Here is a 19,046-nt window from a genome sequence, read left to right as displayed (position 1 = left end):
TGGATTGTATGTGTGTGTGTACATGTGATACATAAGTTACTTAGGATAGTCAAACATTATTGTATACAGGTAAAACTCTGTATAGGTGGGTTATTGATGGTTACTTCTTAGGAATCAAAGTAATTGCTATATTTTTATTCAGACTTAAACAATAAACACTGGCATTTATAAGATGCATGGCTGCGTTGCTGCTGTTGGCATTCGAACTAGGACTTGCCCAGCACCACTGCAACAACTTGAAAAAAATAATCTGTAGGCCTTATAAATATGAAGAAACTGTCATTGCTACTTGGAAACAAACTTGACAGTGTGCACACGAAGCTCTCAGTTTGTCACATTCACTAGGGAAGAAAAGGCTGATCTGAGTGTTTTAAGTGACTGTGGTGTTTTGAATTGTTCTGATTTACAATAGGCAAATTTGGTCATAAATGTAAAGTGCTTTCTATAAATGCAAGGATAAACCACCTTTGTACAAAATTCTGTTGCACCCTAAATTGCAGGAGAGCATTTATCCATCTGTCTCTCTGACCTTGTACTGGATTGGAGGGCTGAGCTAATATTTCTTTTAAAATTGTGCATAATACTGAAATACTTGCTCAGTTACTTTGGCCTTAGATAAAAATGGATCTTAAATATGGGAGAATGTTTTTACCCCTTTAGAAGGCATAAGCAAATGATCACATGAAGCTTGTAATTTCTTGACTCCTACATTCAGAGACAGCATTTCTTGAGCCATTTATCCCTTATGTGAATGTAAGGGTGTCCAGAAGAGCTGTATCTGCAAGCCAAAACCTCCTTTCCTCTCCTCCATCCTGCCTTCAGCATATTCAGTATCTGCAAATAGAGGCTACTGTGCTTCTTCACAATTTAACATGTTTAGCAGGTATTTTCTCAGCTACTGCAAAATAAAATGTGTTGCAAACTTGCATATGACAGGATTCTACAGAGCTTAGTGGTACTTCCAGTCCTTTCAGAAACAGACAATTTATTGAAATTTGCAAAAAGTGTGTAACTTTGAAGAGATAACTGTGAAATACTCCTTGTACCAGACTTTCTGGGAAAGTAAGTCACTGCTTAGGACTTTGTATCTGTGGGTGTTGAGCAGAAGGTGAGTGCAAACACTCCAAGCAGCAGGCAGTAGCTTGTGGGATCAAGGTCTAACAGCACAGGCATCTCAAAACCTATCAACAAGACATGATGAGACAGATGACTATCTGATAATAGAACAACATGGGGAGAGCTATTGCTTTTTATCATGTTCTTCCTTGACTGTTAGAAGTGCTCACTTGTCTTCAGCTCAGACAAATTTAAGAGGAAAGACAGTGTATATCTAACACACGACAAAGAAGCAATGAAGAAACTGGTGTTGTGGACTAGCAATGACCTTTTCAGAGAGACCCCTGTTTGACATGTGAGGTGGGCATTTGGCAGTTGTAGAAGCAGCTCAGCAATCACTGGATACAAATGCCATAAAGACATACTTGGCACAGCTCTTGCACCTGATGAAACTTGCTATGCATCAAATATTGGGAGGGTTGAATAAATAAACAAAAATATTGCAAAAAGAAAAAAAAAAAAGGGCAATTAGAACTCCTAATTTAAAAACAAACAAACAAACAAACATTAAAAAAAACCCCGACAAAACAAACTACCTTTCTTACAACACAGAAGAAACAAATTTTCCTCTTTTACAGTTCTGTATGCTGATGTTCAAAGAGTCACATGCTGGAATTAGTGGAGAAGTGGGATGAAATCGTATGGTTTTGGTATGGTATCTAGTTCTTCAGTCTGTCATTTCACATGCTAGACAACTGTTCTTTGTTTCCTCTTCTCTCCGACATGAATCTAAAACCAAATAAGACTAAAAGAAGATCACTCACCTCCAAGCAGCTTTGAATCCACTTGGCTTTCACCTTTATGAACCAAATCCTTCAATATATTGGTCACAAAAATGCTATACTATGGATATACCATGGATATGTGTCATTAGTAAGAAGCTTATTTTCTTGAGATGGTCTTTAAGCCAAAACCAAAGAGTAGGACATCATGAAACGCTTCTGAATCTAAGATTCATTCACCAAAGTAAACCAGCATCACTAACTAGTAGTAGTTTTGAGAGTTTCTGTGGCCATCCAGCTTCAAGCATGAGCTCTTCTGGGAGTGGTTTTAACTCCTGGCATGCAACCGCATCACAGACTGCCAGTCAGCTGGACACACACAGAACAAGAAGCTGCATGCTTTGAAAAGGAAGCTTTTAATGCTTTGGAAACTTCAGCCAACCTTGCATGTCTCATGACATAAGGATGGTCCCCAAACCTGCAATCATGAGTTTAGAAGCTTGTGCTGACATTGGAAAAGACTCTGCTTTCTGATCATTACCTCCTCTGACACCTTAGCAATAGCTGATATTTCTTGGATTTAACCATGGATAAGAAGGTACCTAAATCTCCACCTCAAGCAATATCTGCAAGCTTCTCTAATGTGTCAGGGTGAAAAGAGTTTCTGAAAACAACAGGGCATGAAGGGCTGCATAATTAAGAAAACCTAAACCCAAGAGCTTAGTTTAAACAATAATAGAAATGATCTTGCATTGGAGGTCAGAAACAGGGTTTAGGCTGAAGCCACTCTTGAAGGCATCTGTTCTTTATGCTCTATTCAGGATCAACCATCTTCACTGTTATAAATAGGGCTCATTCTCTTGAAGGCTGAATATGAGAGTAAGAGCACAAAAGCTTTATACTTGAGAGAGGGCACTATAAGAAAGGTCACTTTATAGTAAGCATGAAGTGTAATTTGGAGAAGAATGCTAATACCAGCTATATCAGATTGTGAGGAAGCTGAAAACAGCATATGTTCTAATATTGTCTTTTATTGATTTTGCTGCCAACATCCCACTTCAACAATGTTACAGCCGCACTTCAGGATTCTTAATGGAAGGGGATGGAGAAAATCAATATACAGAGCTTGCTTCTGCTCCCACTGAAGTCAATGTGAGTTTCATTATTAACTGCAATGAGCACAGGACAGAGTTCAGTCTGTTTTGTCGCTTTGTGTTTGTTTTTTCTTTCCCTTTTTATTTAACCTCCTAAGGGGCAATGTGTACCGTTATCCTACGTTTTAGAAAAGTTCCATTTAAATAGGGCAATTTCCTATCAAACTGCAAGTCCACACATTCAGAAATGATGCCCTGCTTTATGAAACCTAATGAAAAATTATAGCCTGTATCCTGAACTGGGGAAGTTACAATAAAAGATATAGGATTTGAAATAAATTCTAGTAACAAAATAATTTCTTTCTTAACAATATTTTCATTCAGATATAAAGCAAATCAAAACAGTTTAGCTTTTACTGACTTGTAAAATATTACTTTCCATGTGCATTGTTTGCTCTATTACAAATAGAGGGGATGCACAGAAACTTCTTTTCACTACTATTTTAATGCTATTTACATGAAATGAAATATGCTAAAATTATCTCCAAAATTATAAGCATTATCTTCATTCCAACAACATGCTGTTAATTTTGTTCTAGCATGAACACAAAACATATTTTAACATGCTGTCAAAATGAGACACTAAGAATGTCAATAAAAAGACACTAAAATAAATGTAAATTTAGATTGCTGTCACAAGTGGCTGCTTGGTTTTGTGAAGATGTTAGGTTGCTATAGCATTTTCCATAGCAACTTTGCATCTTATTACATAAATAATCCCTCAGTGTCCTTAAAGCTTACTAAAAACAGGATTAAATCTATTCTCATATGTAATGATCCTGCATAAAACCTTATCAGTACGAAATACCCAGAAAACATGATAAAATGTAATCTAGATAATAGTATTTCTGGCAGTTGAAAAGCATCAAAGCGCAACAGTCTTGTTTTGTAGTAAACGGGACAGCCTCCTAAAACCCATATTAGGAAAATGCCTTTGAAGTGTCTGTTTCCACTAAAAATTGAAAGTTAGGTTAACCCCTTCGTTGCTGTGTCCACAGGACCAGCACAAACCTTCATTCCAAAGCCGGTGTGTTGTGCATGATCCAGAGGCATTGGCCCAGTACCTGGGACGGGACAAGGCTGTCTTTATTCCCCAGGGAAGACGGGCTTGGCAACTACCTTCAGCCCTGATTCATCAAGGCATTTCTGCTAAATTCAGCTGCACAAGAAGCATTATTAGAGCCAAATGGACTTAAAACCAGGGGCATAAAATTAGGCCCCTGCCTACATGCTTCCTGAATTTCAGCCTATTTTTGTAAAAGCTGTGGGAAAAAAGGAATGCATTTTAAGGCACAAAATTGGAGTCTGCCTGATGATAACAGCTCTGAACTGGCATGCTGTGAAAGACACTAGAGCAGACTTTTCCTGGCGTAGAGGGAGTAATCATCGTGTGCTGCTTTCTAGTGATCATCCCTGATGGTCCCTGGGAGCAAAGCTGATTGTCTGCTGTGTCCAGAGCATTTCCATTCAAAGGGAAGTTACTCCACTTGGAGAGCTCAAAAGGGTTGTTCAGCTGTATTCTCCGGCCAGAGAGGGGACGGTGTCAGTACAGTGACAATTCAGAGCTTCAGATTTTAAATACGTTCTTTTCTTCAAGATTGCTTATAAAACCTGGTTAGTAGCTTCTGTTAACAGGGTTTATTTTCCTCTTCATATGCCTTTATATGTTTATTACCGCAGGGCTGATTATGACACCAGCTGCTGATGGCTTTGAAATGGTATTGATTTATTTGAGGAAAAAAGCAATGCTAGCCCACTAATTTCTAAAGTAAATACAGTTTGTTATTTTACATTACCTTTATCAATAAGCATTTAAAAGGAAAAAGGGGAAATTATGGGCTTGTTAAATATCAGTATCACCTTCATAAAATCTGATGCCGAAAAGCTATGGGATGGAGAGGTAGTGACAGAAAAATAAGTCAGACTTTTGTTTAAAACTTAATGTCCCATAAAAACAAAAGATTAGACTTACAAGAAAGGAAGGGAGAAATATCTGATCCCTGGGATCAGAAGGAAGAGGAGGATCTGACATGAGATCTGCTGTGACACTGGGCCAGTCAGAAGGAAAGGAAGAGCAAAGCTCAGCTCCACGCAGCTGGGGTTCAGTAATTTCTATTCAAAGTTGTAACAAGCTATATAAAGCTTTCCTACCAGTTTAATCCAGCTATAAAACACAGTTTCCATTCCACGTGTGCATCTCTGCATTCACACAAACCTTAGAGAATGCAAAAAGATGACTGAATTGCAGAGAAAAGATGAATAAGCATCACACAGATCATTTCGGTGTTGTTTCAGGCTTTCCTTGAAGACTTGCCAGGCTTGCAACTTTCAAGATAGACTTATGAACAATATCACAAAGCCTGTTTTACGCTGTGTGCACAGGCGTGCGATTTTCAAATACTGACTTTCATGAGGACCTACACTCTTCTGCGGGATGGACTGCCCACTATTCAGCCTGTCTCCTAGGGCAGCTGACTTAGCTGATGCTGCAAATAGGACAGATCAGTTCAGGAGAGCACTTAAAGGTCCAGGTTACTGTCAAGGCAGAAAGATCTGCAATGTTTAAGTTTGGCATCTACTTTAGGTATGTTTGAAAATCTTGCCATAGAGGCCTAAATTGTCCTGACTTGGAAGGCAGCACCAATCTTATGTGTTCAAACTGGGCTTCCACTACATAACTTGCAATTTATTATTTGCATGCAGTCCCCGAGATGTCAGTAAGTTACTTCATCACAGGTAATACAATGGTGGTGAGATGCTACAGGGGCCCAACGAATGAGCTATTGCAAGTCTGTTCACCTGGAGAGAGCCCTATACCAAGGCGTTTATCATCCACGTGGACAGGACAGGCAGTAGGTGAATGAAAGGAAGCATCGTTGCCTCCATTTGATAGCAGGGAACTGATACAACAGGAATTCATTGATTAGTCCAGACAGGGGGTATGTAGCAAAGCTGGGATTTGGCCCAGAGCTCTGGGATCCCAGTCAAAAGCCTTAACCACGCGGCCATGCTCCCCGTGTCCCTCTGCAAGCACTGTGCATTTCTTTCTTTTCCATGGTGCCAGCTGCAGTCTCTCACTGAAGTTGGAGTTGTTAGAATTAATGGCACATTGCCGAGAGCACTGCAAAAGGAAGAGATTAACCCACCTCCCCTTAAAGTAAAATTACAGGTGCCTTCTAGGCATAAACCAAACTTCAGCTCTTTTCTACAACACGCAGCTTCACTTCACTAATTCTTAAAATTACTTTGGAGGCTTTTACATGTGGATCCTTACTCCCGGTGCCAGCAGGTGGGAGACGAAGCATCCATAAATCCTGATTGTTCTGAAGATTTTCGTATATCCTCTAGACTCCAGCACTGAATCTCTTTTTTTCCCCCTGAGCTAATGCTTCAGTAGCTGCACCTTGACTTTCAAATGTATTAACTGAGTTGCCAATCATCATTATTATTTTTTTCTTAGCAATCTCCCAGCTTTACTTCAGCAATCCTCTTGTCCCCTTCAAACTCCAAATTCCACATTGCAGAAAAATCACTGTTTAAAGGCTGAATTTTGGAAAAAAAACATCATTCTAAAGGAAGAGCTGATCCCACAGGTGAGATTCACTCAGTCTCATTCCAGCCTTTTGCCAGCTTTCCCCGTAATGCAAATGACCTTTAGGCTGTGAAACCAGGAGGATTTCCTATAAACTAGGCATGCATGCAACCAACTTATTGGTTTCCTTGGGGGGATCTTCAGGGGGTCCTTGCAGCAGTTTGAGATGCTCTCCAACAGAACAAGCAGGTAGCAATGCCTTCCTTTTCCTTGAAGATTCAGCTTGCACACAATAGAGTAGGGTACTAACTAAGCCTGGGGAGCGTGACCTGTGAAACACCTGGGGGAGCAGAAGGTCTTTGCACTGGAGGCAATGTCCCAGCCCTGCAACACGGACTAGAGGGTGGAACACAGGTCCAGGAGACTGATGGTCCCCATTCTCATTCCAGCTCTGCCACTGAGTCACTGATACCAGTAAATCAGGTTCATAAACTAGAAGAGCAATTGGGAAATGAAAGAAGAGGATCTGAGTCTAGAATGGAGTGAAGCACTATGCAACAAGTTCCCCTGGAGCTGTTCTGCATTGTTGCAAGTAACAAGCCCAAATCTTCCCAAACAAATGGCTATTAGTAGATTTCTAATACAAACCATGACTTGATCTCTTGCACAACTTGAAGAAAATATGCAAATCTTTCTTACTAACAGCTTTTTCATCATTTACCTCAAATCCTCAGAACTTATTGTGTACAAAGGCCTCAGCAAAATGTAGTGTTCCTCTGAAATCTGAAGTCTCAAACCTGAAGGGATTGAGTGCACCCTCAGTAAGTTTGCAGATGACACCAAGTTGGGTGGAAGTGTCGATCTGCCGGAGGGTAGGAAGGCCCTACAGAGGGACCTGGACAGGCTGGATCATTGGACCAGGGCCAACTGTATGAGATTCAACAAGGCCAAGTGCTGGGTCCTGCACTTGGGTCACAACAACCCCATGCAATGCTACAGGCTGGGGGAGGAGTGGCTGGAGAGCTGCCCAGCAGAAAAGGACCTGGGGGTGTTGGTTGACAGCCGCCTGAACATGAGCCAGCAGTGTGCTCAGGTGGCCAAGACGGCCAATGGCATCCTGGCCTGTATCAGGAATAGTGTGGCCAGCAGGACCAGGGAGGTGATAGTGCCCCTGGACTTGGCCCTGGTGAGGCCGCACCTCGAGTACTGTGTTCAGTTTTGGGCCCCTCACTATAAGAAGGACATCGAGGTGCTGGAGCGTGTCCAGAGAAGGGCAACGAAGTTGGTGAAGGGTCTAGAGCACAAGTCTTAGGAGGAGCGGCTGAGGGAGCTGGGGTTGTTTAGTCTGGAGAAGAGGAGGCTGAGGGGAGACCTTATTGCTCTCTACAACTCCCTGAAAGGAGGTTGTAGCAAGGTGGGGGTCGGTCTCTTCTCCCAAGTAACAAGCGATAGGACGAGAGGAAATGGCCTCAAGCTGCGCCAGGGGAAGTTTAGGTTGGATATTAGGAAGAACTTCTTCACCGAAAGGGTAGTCAGGCATTGGAACAAGCTGCCCAGGGAAGTGGTTGAGTCTCCATCCCTGGAGGTATTTAAAAGCCGGGTAGACGTGGTGCTTAATGACATGGTTTCGTGGTGGACTTGGCAGTGCTAGGTTAACGGTTGGACTTGATGACCTTAAGGGTCTTTTCCAACCTAAACAACTCTATGATTCTATTAAGTCCAGCACATCTGGATAGCATTCAGGCACTGAAGTCCTTTTGCATAACTTCAGGGCTTAAATGTGTTGCACCGTGTTTTCAAATGTTGGGGCTGGAATCCACCCTCTTTCTTTCATGGTGATGAACAGGTTTCTCTTCAGATATCCTAGAGGAGAGTTTTTATTCTAACCAGTCTAGCTGTGAGGAAATGTGACACACTCAGCACCATACTATCTAGATGCTCACAGAAGTGGAGTTATTTCTGAATGAAAAAGGCTTGAGTTAACAGAAGAAATTACATTGGGAGACAGCTGAAACTACACTTTATCAAGACAGAATGAGGTCTTAGGACCCATTCTAAACTGTTGACTTCATTGAGCCTTCTTGTACTAGGGGTGATTTAACTAGGTGACCTAGTGAAAAAAGACCTGGCACAGATGTTGAAACCTCGGGGAAATCTGTCATTTGTTGTAGCTTTGGGAACGGTAACTGCCCAGGAGTGTTGTTCCCACTGTCGAGTAGGGCAGGCTGAAAAATAATGTTCTCAAGAAAATTGTTGGGATGCAGGACAGGCGGTCCAGAACTCCGGAATTATCCAAACCAATTCATCATGTCTCGTTGCTTCAACCACTTTCGGATTTAGACTTTTAAGCCTTTATGTGTGCATGCTGTCCTTGAATTGAAGAAGCACAATATCTTCTTTGTGTTATTCAGGCCTTGCCCTTCCCATGGTTAAGCATTTAGACAAACATTTTAAGAAAAGGGGTTAAAAATAAAGAAAGTGACAATGTTTTCTTACTGTGAAGAACTGTTTCTTTGTGATAAAAGATTCTTTAAAAGACATTCTTTGTAGAACAGAGGTTACCGTGAATACAAATAGCCACTCCAGTGAGATAAAGAGGTGGTTCTGGAATGACATACTAAAAAAGAAAGAAAAAAATAAAAAGAGAAGGCAGCTAACACAAATAGTAATTTTAAAAAAATGCTAAAAGAAGGAAGAATCACTTTTCTGTACATAAAAATGAAAAAATAAATGTCTTCTCACTTTCTTTTCATTTACCAATGTTTTATACCCAGTAACTTTTTTCATTTAACTCAAGTTCCCTCTATTGTCAATGACAGAAGAATCAAAACCACTTGCTTTAGTTGAGAATGTAATGTTGGAAGAAGAAAGCTATAAAATTAATTTTAGAACTGGATGACTCTACGTATGCAGCAGGCTGGATCATCTCCACTAAGATCAAGAGGATGATGAATGGTACAATGGACAATGACGGACGAGTACTCAAGTGAATTCATATCACTAAATTTTGAGTTACTATGCAACACGGTACTGGGTTTGCTGCTGTTATCACTGAGTGGACTCAAGTCCCCACATTATAACAATACAAATAAACTGAAGTTGTTTGGGATAAAATGCTGTAGAATTCTCAGATATCAAAACATTTGATAGAAATGTCCCTTTTCATGGAAGAAAACCAAAGATGGTTTCCTATTTGTGATGTTACAAAAAGAATGATCGGCATAGCTCTGCCTTAAGTATGCATACGTTAAACCTAGCTGAATTGATGAATATGACAATTCAAAGCATCTTTACTCCTCTTCTGGAGTGCAGGCTGTGGGTATTTCTGGCTCTACCTTCCTGTTGTTAATTCTAATGACTTCCCTCCTTAAGAGTGGACAGAGTCAAGGTAAAATGATTAGATATTCATAAAAATCTCTGATTGCTAGCAGTGCTTTGTCTGCAGAGACCCACTGTCTCAGCTCTGACCATTTGCTAATGGTATCTAGAAAATTCAAACCCACACAATTAGCCAAGCAAAAATGAAGGCTGCCCTTTACAGGTTTCATTGTTTCTTTGTTCTTCCACGAAAAACATTAAATCTCCCTTCAAGAGGGATGCTGTAGTAAAAATTTCTTTGCTAGAAGGACACTCCTTCCTTTTACTTCTGGAGTCATTCAACCTCACACAGCATCTTGTCACAGGAGGAGCGAAAGAGCTCTTCTGTATGTAAGCTTGAATTCACACTTTTATGCAGGCATACAAGGACCTGACACCACTGAATGGATTAAATTCTTTCCTTTCTTAATATGGTGCCTGTATGCAAAGGCCTAGATCAAAATTATCCTCATCATCAGACTCTGTTTCTTTCCATATTACTCCCTCCTTCTTTACCTTCCTTAAAGTTCACTGCTGGCTGGTAGTTCCCAGTCATGCTTTGGCTTTAGCCTCTGTAAATTTTCTTTCTGAAGATGAGTGCCTAGACAGGCAAACCCTTGTTAGCTACTCACAACTTTATTAGCCGATGTCAAGAAACCAAGCAAAGGGTCCATCCGGATCATGCTACCAGTAAGTAATTCAGGCAGCTTCTGAGCCACCTCGTGGAGTGTCCACCCTGGATAGCAGAGCATTTGTAGAGGGCTGAAAAAGTTGCTTTTCTTTCCGCATATTACAAGCACCCTTGTTCTTTCTTTCATGATAGCCATCTAATGAGAGTTAAATTAATGCAGTATGCACTACCATATTGTGAAATATGTACCCTTAAAAGTTAATTCCACAGAACACAGAGTTAAAATGGTATAGTGTATTTGTTAGAGAGCTTACACATTACTATGTATTTGTTGAAAAGAAAGGTAAGGCTTAGAGAATACTGACTAAAACATAACTTCAACTGGTCTCATAGTAAGACATTGTTACAACCATGAAATGAAAGACTGTTATGCAAGACTGCAGCACTAAAGAAACATAATGCTTCCAGCCAAGAACAGAACTGGAGAATTTTCATCATTATAGACCATAGCAGGTGACAGACACCTCCTAGAGACAGCTTGCATCATGCAAATAACTAATTTATGAGGGTTTAAATAAGATACTGTCTTATATAATCAGCTATTAATATATCACTTCTCATATGTAAGTTTTTGTTTGCTTTTAAAAAAACAACAGTTGTATATACGTGACATTACAGAGGGATTTGGCTTTACCTGAATCATCTACTCTCAGCTTTTTACTGGGATTATCACCACTGTCATCATCGGACATTTCCATCTCCTCTTCCCGGCGGATTCCCATGAGCTGTTCACTGTGAGCATTTCGGAGCTCCTAAAACCCAAAATGACCTTTTGTCAGTATTACCTTCCATAAAGTCATTATGTATTATTTAGTATCTCTTTTTAATACTGCTCTGATTTTAATTATACATCATTTATCATTGTAATCATATTTATTTGTATATGAATATTTATAACAACAGTAGCATGGGGAATTCTTCCTGTGAAAGAACGGAGTTTATCAAAGGTAACACTCGGGGAAAACAAGAGAGAAAGTGAGTCTCCACAGTGAGTGATCTTTAGTTCTACTAAACATAGCAGAATGCTTTAACATCAGGGATAATGCTGAAAATTGTGTATAAAGCAGACTGATAAAGAGATTGTCAGCCATAATTCTTGCTTCTCTCTGCGACTTGGGATAGGATTCATCCGGCCAAGTGTAGGTGTCTCCATTAAACAAAGTCATCTTAACTACACCCTAAAAGTGCCTAGTTCTCTCTGCTGATGGTAAAGGGAGCCAAAAGCAGCCAGTGCAGATGGAGCACTCTATATTGTAGGTGCCTAATGCTGGGCAAAGGAATCTCACCCTTTGTCCCTATGCCCAGATCGCCGCGGTTTTAAAAGACCCAGCCCAATAGCGCTGTCCCGAAAATCTCTGCATCTTGATCCAAAACAAGTGCCAGCACAGACAGCCCGGTTTCTGGGCGACCGCCGCAAGGGCAGGCAGGCAGGCAGGCAGGCAGGGAGCCCGCGCACATGTCGCTAGGTAAATGATCAGCAGGCTCGCGGGCTTTGTGGGAAACTAGATGGTCTTTGTTCTGGGTAGAAAAGCTGGCGCGGGTGTAGCGGCTGGCTTTTTAATGGCAGCGCTGAGAAGATTGAGAGGACTCTATTTTGTCCTAATAATCCTGTCAGGTGTAACACGGGGATGCTGCACTGTGATTAGTGTAGGCCTTTTCAGTCCGCAGACAGCTAATTTTTCTGCTGACAAAGAGCTTAATTCCCAAAGAGGTGGTTTGAAATCTTTGAAACAAGGAAGAGTCGCGTGGAAGGAGGAGACAGCATTGAGGAGTCCGACCACTGCTCCGTGCAATTAACAATAAACTGCCAGAGAGGGACTGCGTGAAAAAAGGGAAGGCGTTTCCCTTGAGCTGTACCCTTTGTTCGTCGGCAGATCTCAAATATTCTGATAAATGTATATATATCCATTAATCCCAGCAAAGGCAAGGAGGCTAATTAGTGGGTGTTTTACATGAGAATAATTTCAAATTAAAAAAAAAGTGATTAAAAAGGTAAATTGTCAACCAGTGTCTCATGCAATCAGAGGCACCTCTGGAAGAAATTAGCAAGCCATTTCTTAATTCGTTATTGGAAAAGGCCACCTGCACTTTTTCCTGGGGAAGTATATTGCATACATGAGCAGACATCCGCTTACATTTACTCCCTCTTTAGGGGATAAATGTCCTTGATGCATCAAGGTCTACATTGTCAGCAAAGCCAATAATCTTCCATGGAGAATGTCTATGTGTATGAGCGTTTGCTTTGGGTTTGGGTTTCTAGCAAAGCTTTCCTAAATTCAGAAAAAAACGGAAGGTGATCAGGTAATTAAACAAATTAGCAGATAATGTCATGGTTAGAAAATATGATTTAATTCAAAGATGCCATTTGGTACATTTCATTCATATTTCACATCTGAATAACAGCCATTTCTAAAATATATCAGTTTAGCGAGACCCTTCACATGGCTTTGAATTGTTTTTGTTGTCCTCTTCTTAGAAAATCAAAAGGCAATAATATTTGAAAGAATGAGTAGTGAATTAATATTTCTGGAAAGTCCAACTCTTACACATTTCAGTTTATTAAAGATTTAGAAGCCAGCAAATGAATGACACACCACATCCCTTTAAAGAAAGTTAGTTTAAGAAGGGATGGTCTTAATATAATTGAAATAATTTACTAGCAAATCAGATTTTCATACTTCTCTAAAAGATAAGACAAACACCAATCCCCAACTTCCCGACGTTCAATTGAACAAAGGCTTTATCCACTACTCATGTGAAATATTTGTGAACAAAATGCAAAATACAGTTTGTACCAATAAATTATGCTAACATTTTATTTTAAGTGTCCCATTATCATGAAGTCGTTTGGTATTCACCATAATAGCACTGATAATAAAGAATTCATTTGGTATTCATGCGGATGTTACATTTAGTGCCATTGGTATTCAACTGTAATTTAGCATTAGTTAATGGGCACTTAAAATGTTATCCAAATTATTTATATCACAGCACTTTAGTGTTTCTCAAACTAAGTGTACAACACTTATTTTACAAGTGTACTACAAAATAATTAAATAAGTGCACCTTACCTTCTAAAGTTTTTATTCTGAGACAGAGAAAAATCATTTAGAGGACTGTGATAGTAACAATCAACGTACTGTACTACATGAAGGTAAACCAAGTGTGTGTAAGTTGCTCATATTAAAAAAAAAAAAAAGAAGAAGAAAGAAACCAAAGACAGCGGTACTTACTTTTTAAAATACAGGCTCATAGCGTATATACTGAATTAAAAACGAAAGCTGGATGACCAAAACACAGGATGAGGTCTAGCGCTTCCTTTGCTGCCACTTGCAGCAAGGGGAGTTAGAATCCCATTTCCTCTGCTCATGCTTATGAGAGTCACACATGCATGGTCCCACATTGCTAACTCTGTGTGGTAGTATGATTACATTTATACTGGTTTCTTTGCAAGCATAATACTTAGAATCAATACAGGTGATGTATCTATCTACTTTTTTTAAAGATAAACATAAAACAAATGGGAAGGAGTATGTCATAATTCTGGACTTAATATGCTTAAGTCATTATTTAGGAAAGAAATTCTCTATTTTATTTTCAGGCAAAGTCATCTTATAATGACCATATGATGGCACAACAAGAAAAAAAAAAATCTGTGCTACAGAATACTTCTTTTAAAAACAGATCACGATGACTCCTAAAAAGATATTTTTCAGAAATAATTCTTAATTCTATCCTTAGTTGAAAATATTGTTCCTAATTTCACTACTTCAGTTCATTATTTTAGATAGTAAACATAATCCTCCAATGATTTCCCAAATTTTGCATGAAAAATAAAAACACATTGCTCTCTGTCTTAGTATTATTTAATGACTATTATCATAATGAGAGCAATGGGAGCAATTCATACTGTAGATGAGACTGTATAATGGCCAGTTGATTAACAGCTAAAATGGTAGCTGTAAATATTGCTGAATACACTATGTCCAGCTACAATCACACTCGTTCTGTGTCAATCCAGCTGTGAGATGATGGATAGAAAGTAATAATAAAATCACCAACCTCAGAATGCTTTCGCCAAATGTCTATGTTCTTTCGCTGGGCTTTCGAGAAATGGTCCCAAGCTTTTTGTCTGGTAGAAGCGTTGAAAACGGCGACAATCTGCTCAACTTTGGTGAACAAGGAAGTCAAACAAGACAAGCAATTTATGTTGTGATCACTATAGAGAAGCAAAGCAAAGACACTAGGAGTCTATGGATGATGTCATTACTGAAACAACATCATCAATATCCATCCAATGATGTGTCTTTTGTACTTACATTTTATCAATGTTGGAGATGTCTCCCTTCAAGTCTGTCTCCATAACTTTAGTCTACACAACTTATAACTATGTACCAAAAAACACGCATGCAGCTGCTTCCCCGTGATGTCTGCTACAACTCCCTGTGCAGCCACGCGCCTTTGCATGTGTGGCTATGGGTGCGTGACTACAGAAATGACACTCGAGGCATAAACCTGACACATGTTCCCCTGCGGCAGCTGCGTACAGATGAGCAGGCTGTACAAATGAAAGCATGAAAGACAAGCAGGCTCTGCTTTGAAGGGTGACTATCTGATAGTGGGAATTTGGCAGCAGATGGGAAGGGCTAAACCATACATTAATGCTGCATTCTGTAGCTACAGCTGCGGCTTCTCTTCTATTTAATGTAAAGAGGCTTACCTGTGGTAGATCACTCTGTCCTGTGTCCATGGCCTATGTATGCTCATGTACATGAACAGTCGTGTTTTTGTGCGCGTAAGATGAAGAAGAGATGTGAAATGGACTTCCCTCATTCAACTCTAATGAATTTGTTTTGAAGCCAGACATCAATAGTTAGGTCAATTATCTAGGACCATTAAGATCCTTAAGTTTTTAGCTACTTGTTCATCCTAAATCAGAAACTTTTCTCCCAACACTCTTTTCTTTCTCTTCACATCAGCTAGAAGCAACATTGTCCTTCCACAACAGTCGCCTGCCTAGAAATTATGTGATCAAGATGTAAATTGCTTTAATCTCAGTGCAGTTAACTGCAAGACCACCAAGAAACCCAGATTTTCTACAAACGACCTGGGCTGTGCTCCTGAGTGAGCAGCTGTGCTGACCTGTGAACTCAAACTGAAAAATGCTTCAAGTCTTTGACAAGGTTCTTGGCTATTTATCTCTGTAGATTCCTGGGCTGGAATGATGTCCACTGTTTTGTGAAACTGCAGCTTGCAGCACCTCTCTCCCACCTCTTTCATTGAGAAATGGTGGCAGGAGTGCTGTAATGCCCTCTGATCTGGTTTCTCATCAAGTTGATTGATGGCTGCTCTCCTTCTCCACTCAAGTCACAGATGTGGAGGATCTTATTATACATAGCAACCTATCTTTCCTAAAACAGTGAGCTCACCTAGTAAGTCAGTTATGTACCTTTCACCTCTAGATCTGAAAGTTAACCCCACGCGCTTGAATAGGAGCCCATCTGTTCTCTTTTTCTTACCACTGTTGCAGGCTGCTTTCAGATTCAGGAAGATTACAACATTTTGAATCACATATGGAAGTTTTTCTTTGCAGTCATCAGGGCTGGTTAGGTAACTTCTAAAGCCATAGAAAATAAATGTGGTGTTTTAAAATTAATATTTATATGTAGTTTATACTAAAGAAGGTGCCTCAAAACTACTGCGATGATCTGATCCATTTGTGATCCATTCAAGTTTTAACAGCAGATATGGTAATTTCAGCCTATTAGAACTCACTTGGAGTGAAGGGTGGATGTATCAAGGAAGTTATGCTCTGTATATTTATTCAATTAATTGAAAAGAATGAAAATGCTAAAGCACTCTATTATTATGTGTATAGAAACTGAGGCTAGAATTTAATTACTACCGTTGTGTTGATGACCCAGGTGCTCAGAAAATCTTGCTTAATTAACAATCTGTTTTTAGTTTGCAAGTGGAAATTCAAGTAGAAAAGATTCACAAAGATATGAGGAAGAGCTGGTTTGCCATTTTCCACTAATAGGTATTAATAAGATCATCTGAATTCTGAAAAACATTTGAACTTTAAAGTGTTTAATTTCCATTCTGTGAACAGGTGCTAAGATTTATCAAAAGTCATTAACTGATCATTTCAGAAACTCTCCTCAATGGAAACACAAGCTAGGAAGATGTCAAAGAGTTTTTCTTGCATAACCTCAGTAGACAAAGTGAGCAGAAAAGGGGTCTCTTTCACTCATCTAACTTTCAGGAATTAAAAAAACTAGAGGAGGTAGGATACTGTGAGTACCACATGCTAAAAATCAAGGCATTTAAAGAAACTTTATGCAATAGGCAGCTAGGTATAATAAAAAAGAGAAATGTAGAGGAGAATATGAAACCAGTACATTTCAAAGACCAACATCCCACTACTCTGTATTCAAAGAAAGTGTCAATGTACGTACAGCAATTTCAATATAAACAGCAATCTAGCCTATGAAGTGTTACAAACACACACAGGTAACACCTAATCTAAAAGGTCTCCAAGCATTACATTATCACTAAAGAGCAGCCAAGGCCATGGTTTGACAGAACAGGAAAGTGGCTTCACACCTCTTGGTATTGCATCAATATCCTGCATTCATGTGTTACGAGGTAGCAATCCAATATAAACCCGTTCTGCCAGTTCACATTTGTTTGTAGGTTAATTCATGTTGCATCAAGATTCATTTGTTCTCCCACAGACACCCTGGAAGCCTAAAGCTGGCATAACTCCTGTGCTCTAGGTAATTGGAAGACAAGACATCATGTAGCCGCCCCTGATCAGGATCAAGTTTCTACAGGTAAATGGTCCAGCAGCACACAGTCCATAGGGATCATAGATTCATCCCTAAGGGGAATCCAGGAGATTTTGTATCAGCTGAGAAACTCTCTAGTTAACTCATTTTTCCTCCACGTCTGGGTAAGATTTGGCCAAAGAGAGGCCCCAGATTTTGGCCTGATATCTGCAGAATCTGAGTGTAACAGTTGTTCCGGGTCTCGCTGCTGACCATGGTTTTCAGACTATTTCCTGACCTCCAGAAAGAAATTTCCAAAATGAAATAACAGATTATACCTATCTCTCTAAGGCACCTTGAACTCTAGGATGCACTGTGCTGTCAACTGTGACTGGTAAGTAGAATTATTATGTAACATGAAATATTCATTGTCAAACATCTGTTGGTAAGTTCTATGCTATATCAAATTTTCATTGACCATGTGCAAAGCTGTTTCCTTACCAAATTAGGGTTTAAAAAATCACATTGTTCTGGAAGGGTCCATACCATGTCATTGTTTTTCCTATCAATGTAACTTACAGGATGTAAATAATTGCATGTTTCCTAACAACTTATTCTGCAGCTGGTAATTTATGTGGCATGTTTCAGACAAAGAATTATTATCTAATTGTTTTTCTGCTGAGCTGTAAATAACTAAAAAGAGCCAAACAACTAAGCCTAGAGTGCTATGCAAGCATCAATGTTTAATAAATGCAATGTAACTACAATAGACTTTAGTACAGGTGCCAGCTCATAGTGAGCCCATTAAACGAAAGTTTAAACCTCAGTTTCTGTTGCCATAAAACATGCTACCAGAATAGGGTATTGTTATCAAGTATAAATGTAAAAACAAGAAAAACTAGGAACAACAACAACAAAAATCCCTTAAATGATGCCTGCAGAGGTTGCATGCAAGATTGGATTAAAGGGAAAAGCTAGAATTATCTCCAGGGCAAGAGAATATTTGACACAGGATATTTGAAAATGATACTAACAGAGAAGAACAGAAATAAATGAGAATCTAACTATAGTCTCATCTGTAGATTAAGAGGCAGAGAGAACACTTTTACTCTCCATTACATTTATCAAGCCGGCTATTTTAAATACATGATTGAGTAAAGGCTGAAATTTCTGCTTGGGTTCAGGAGACAAGAAGTAGTCAGTTTTTCCTTTGCTTATTAAGTTATCAGCTGCCATGCATACATGATTATTTTCAATTTCTTGTATGCAATAATAAAGAACATCAGCAACCAAATGTTTTATAATGCCTTATGATAAAAATGAAACAAAATAGAAACTGAAACACAATGTGTTAAAATAAAACCAAAAGTATTCACTGGCAGATAAAATAATCAGATTTCATGTAGAATTTCACTCCAAATTCCACCAATTAGGGACACAGGATGAAAAGGGCTTTGCACTAAATTACTGTAAGTGCAAGAGTAGAATATATGGCAATTTAGCTCAGAAAAATTCTGTAAGAGTGCGACGCTTAACACGCAGGGTAAAAGAAAAATTCCACCCATAAAATTACAGTGTAAAGGAAACTGTTACAGTAAATGTGTAACATGCTTTTCAAATATAGATTCGCAGCGCAGGAAGGATACAGAGTTGGCGTGGTTTGGGTCAGAAGCCTTGTTGCTGAATTCTGAGTAAGCTGGAGTC

The 19,046-nt window shown here is 39.4% G+C and overlaps 1 protein-coding gene across 1 annotated transcript in view; it reads right to left on the bottom strand.

Annotated features, from left to right (window-relative positions):
* Nucleotides 1–19,046, bottom strand: part of ENOX1 (ecto-NOX disulfide-thiol exchanger 1) — a gene marked incomplete at its 3' end in the record, with an annotated part of 140,610 nt that overhangs the window by 53,967 nt on the left and 67,597 nt on the right. Inside the window, exons 6-7 of the mRNA XM_082305147.1 lie at nt 14,635–14,741; nt 11,207–11,324 (exon numbers count right to left, since the gene is read on the bottom strand). Of these exons, the coding sequence (XP_082161273.1) occupies nt 11,207–11,324; nt 14,635–14,741 (225 nt within the window). The remainder of the gene's footprint in view (nt 1–11,206; nt 11,325–14,634; nt 14,742–19,046) is intronic.

This window comes from Platalea leucorodia (genome assembly GCF_965183815.1).
Source record: "Platalea leucorodia genome assembly, chromosome: 2".
Classification (NCBI taxonomy): Eukaryota; Metazoa; Chordata; class Aves; order Pelecaniformes; family Threskiornithidae; genus Platalea; species Platalea leucorodia.
This window is presented reverse-complemented; position numbering and strand designations above follow the sequence as displayed.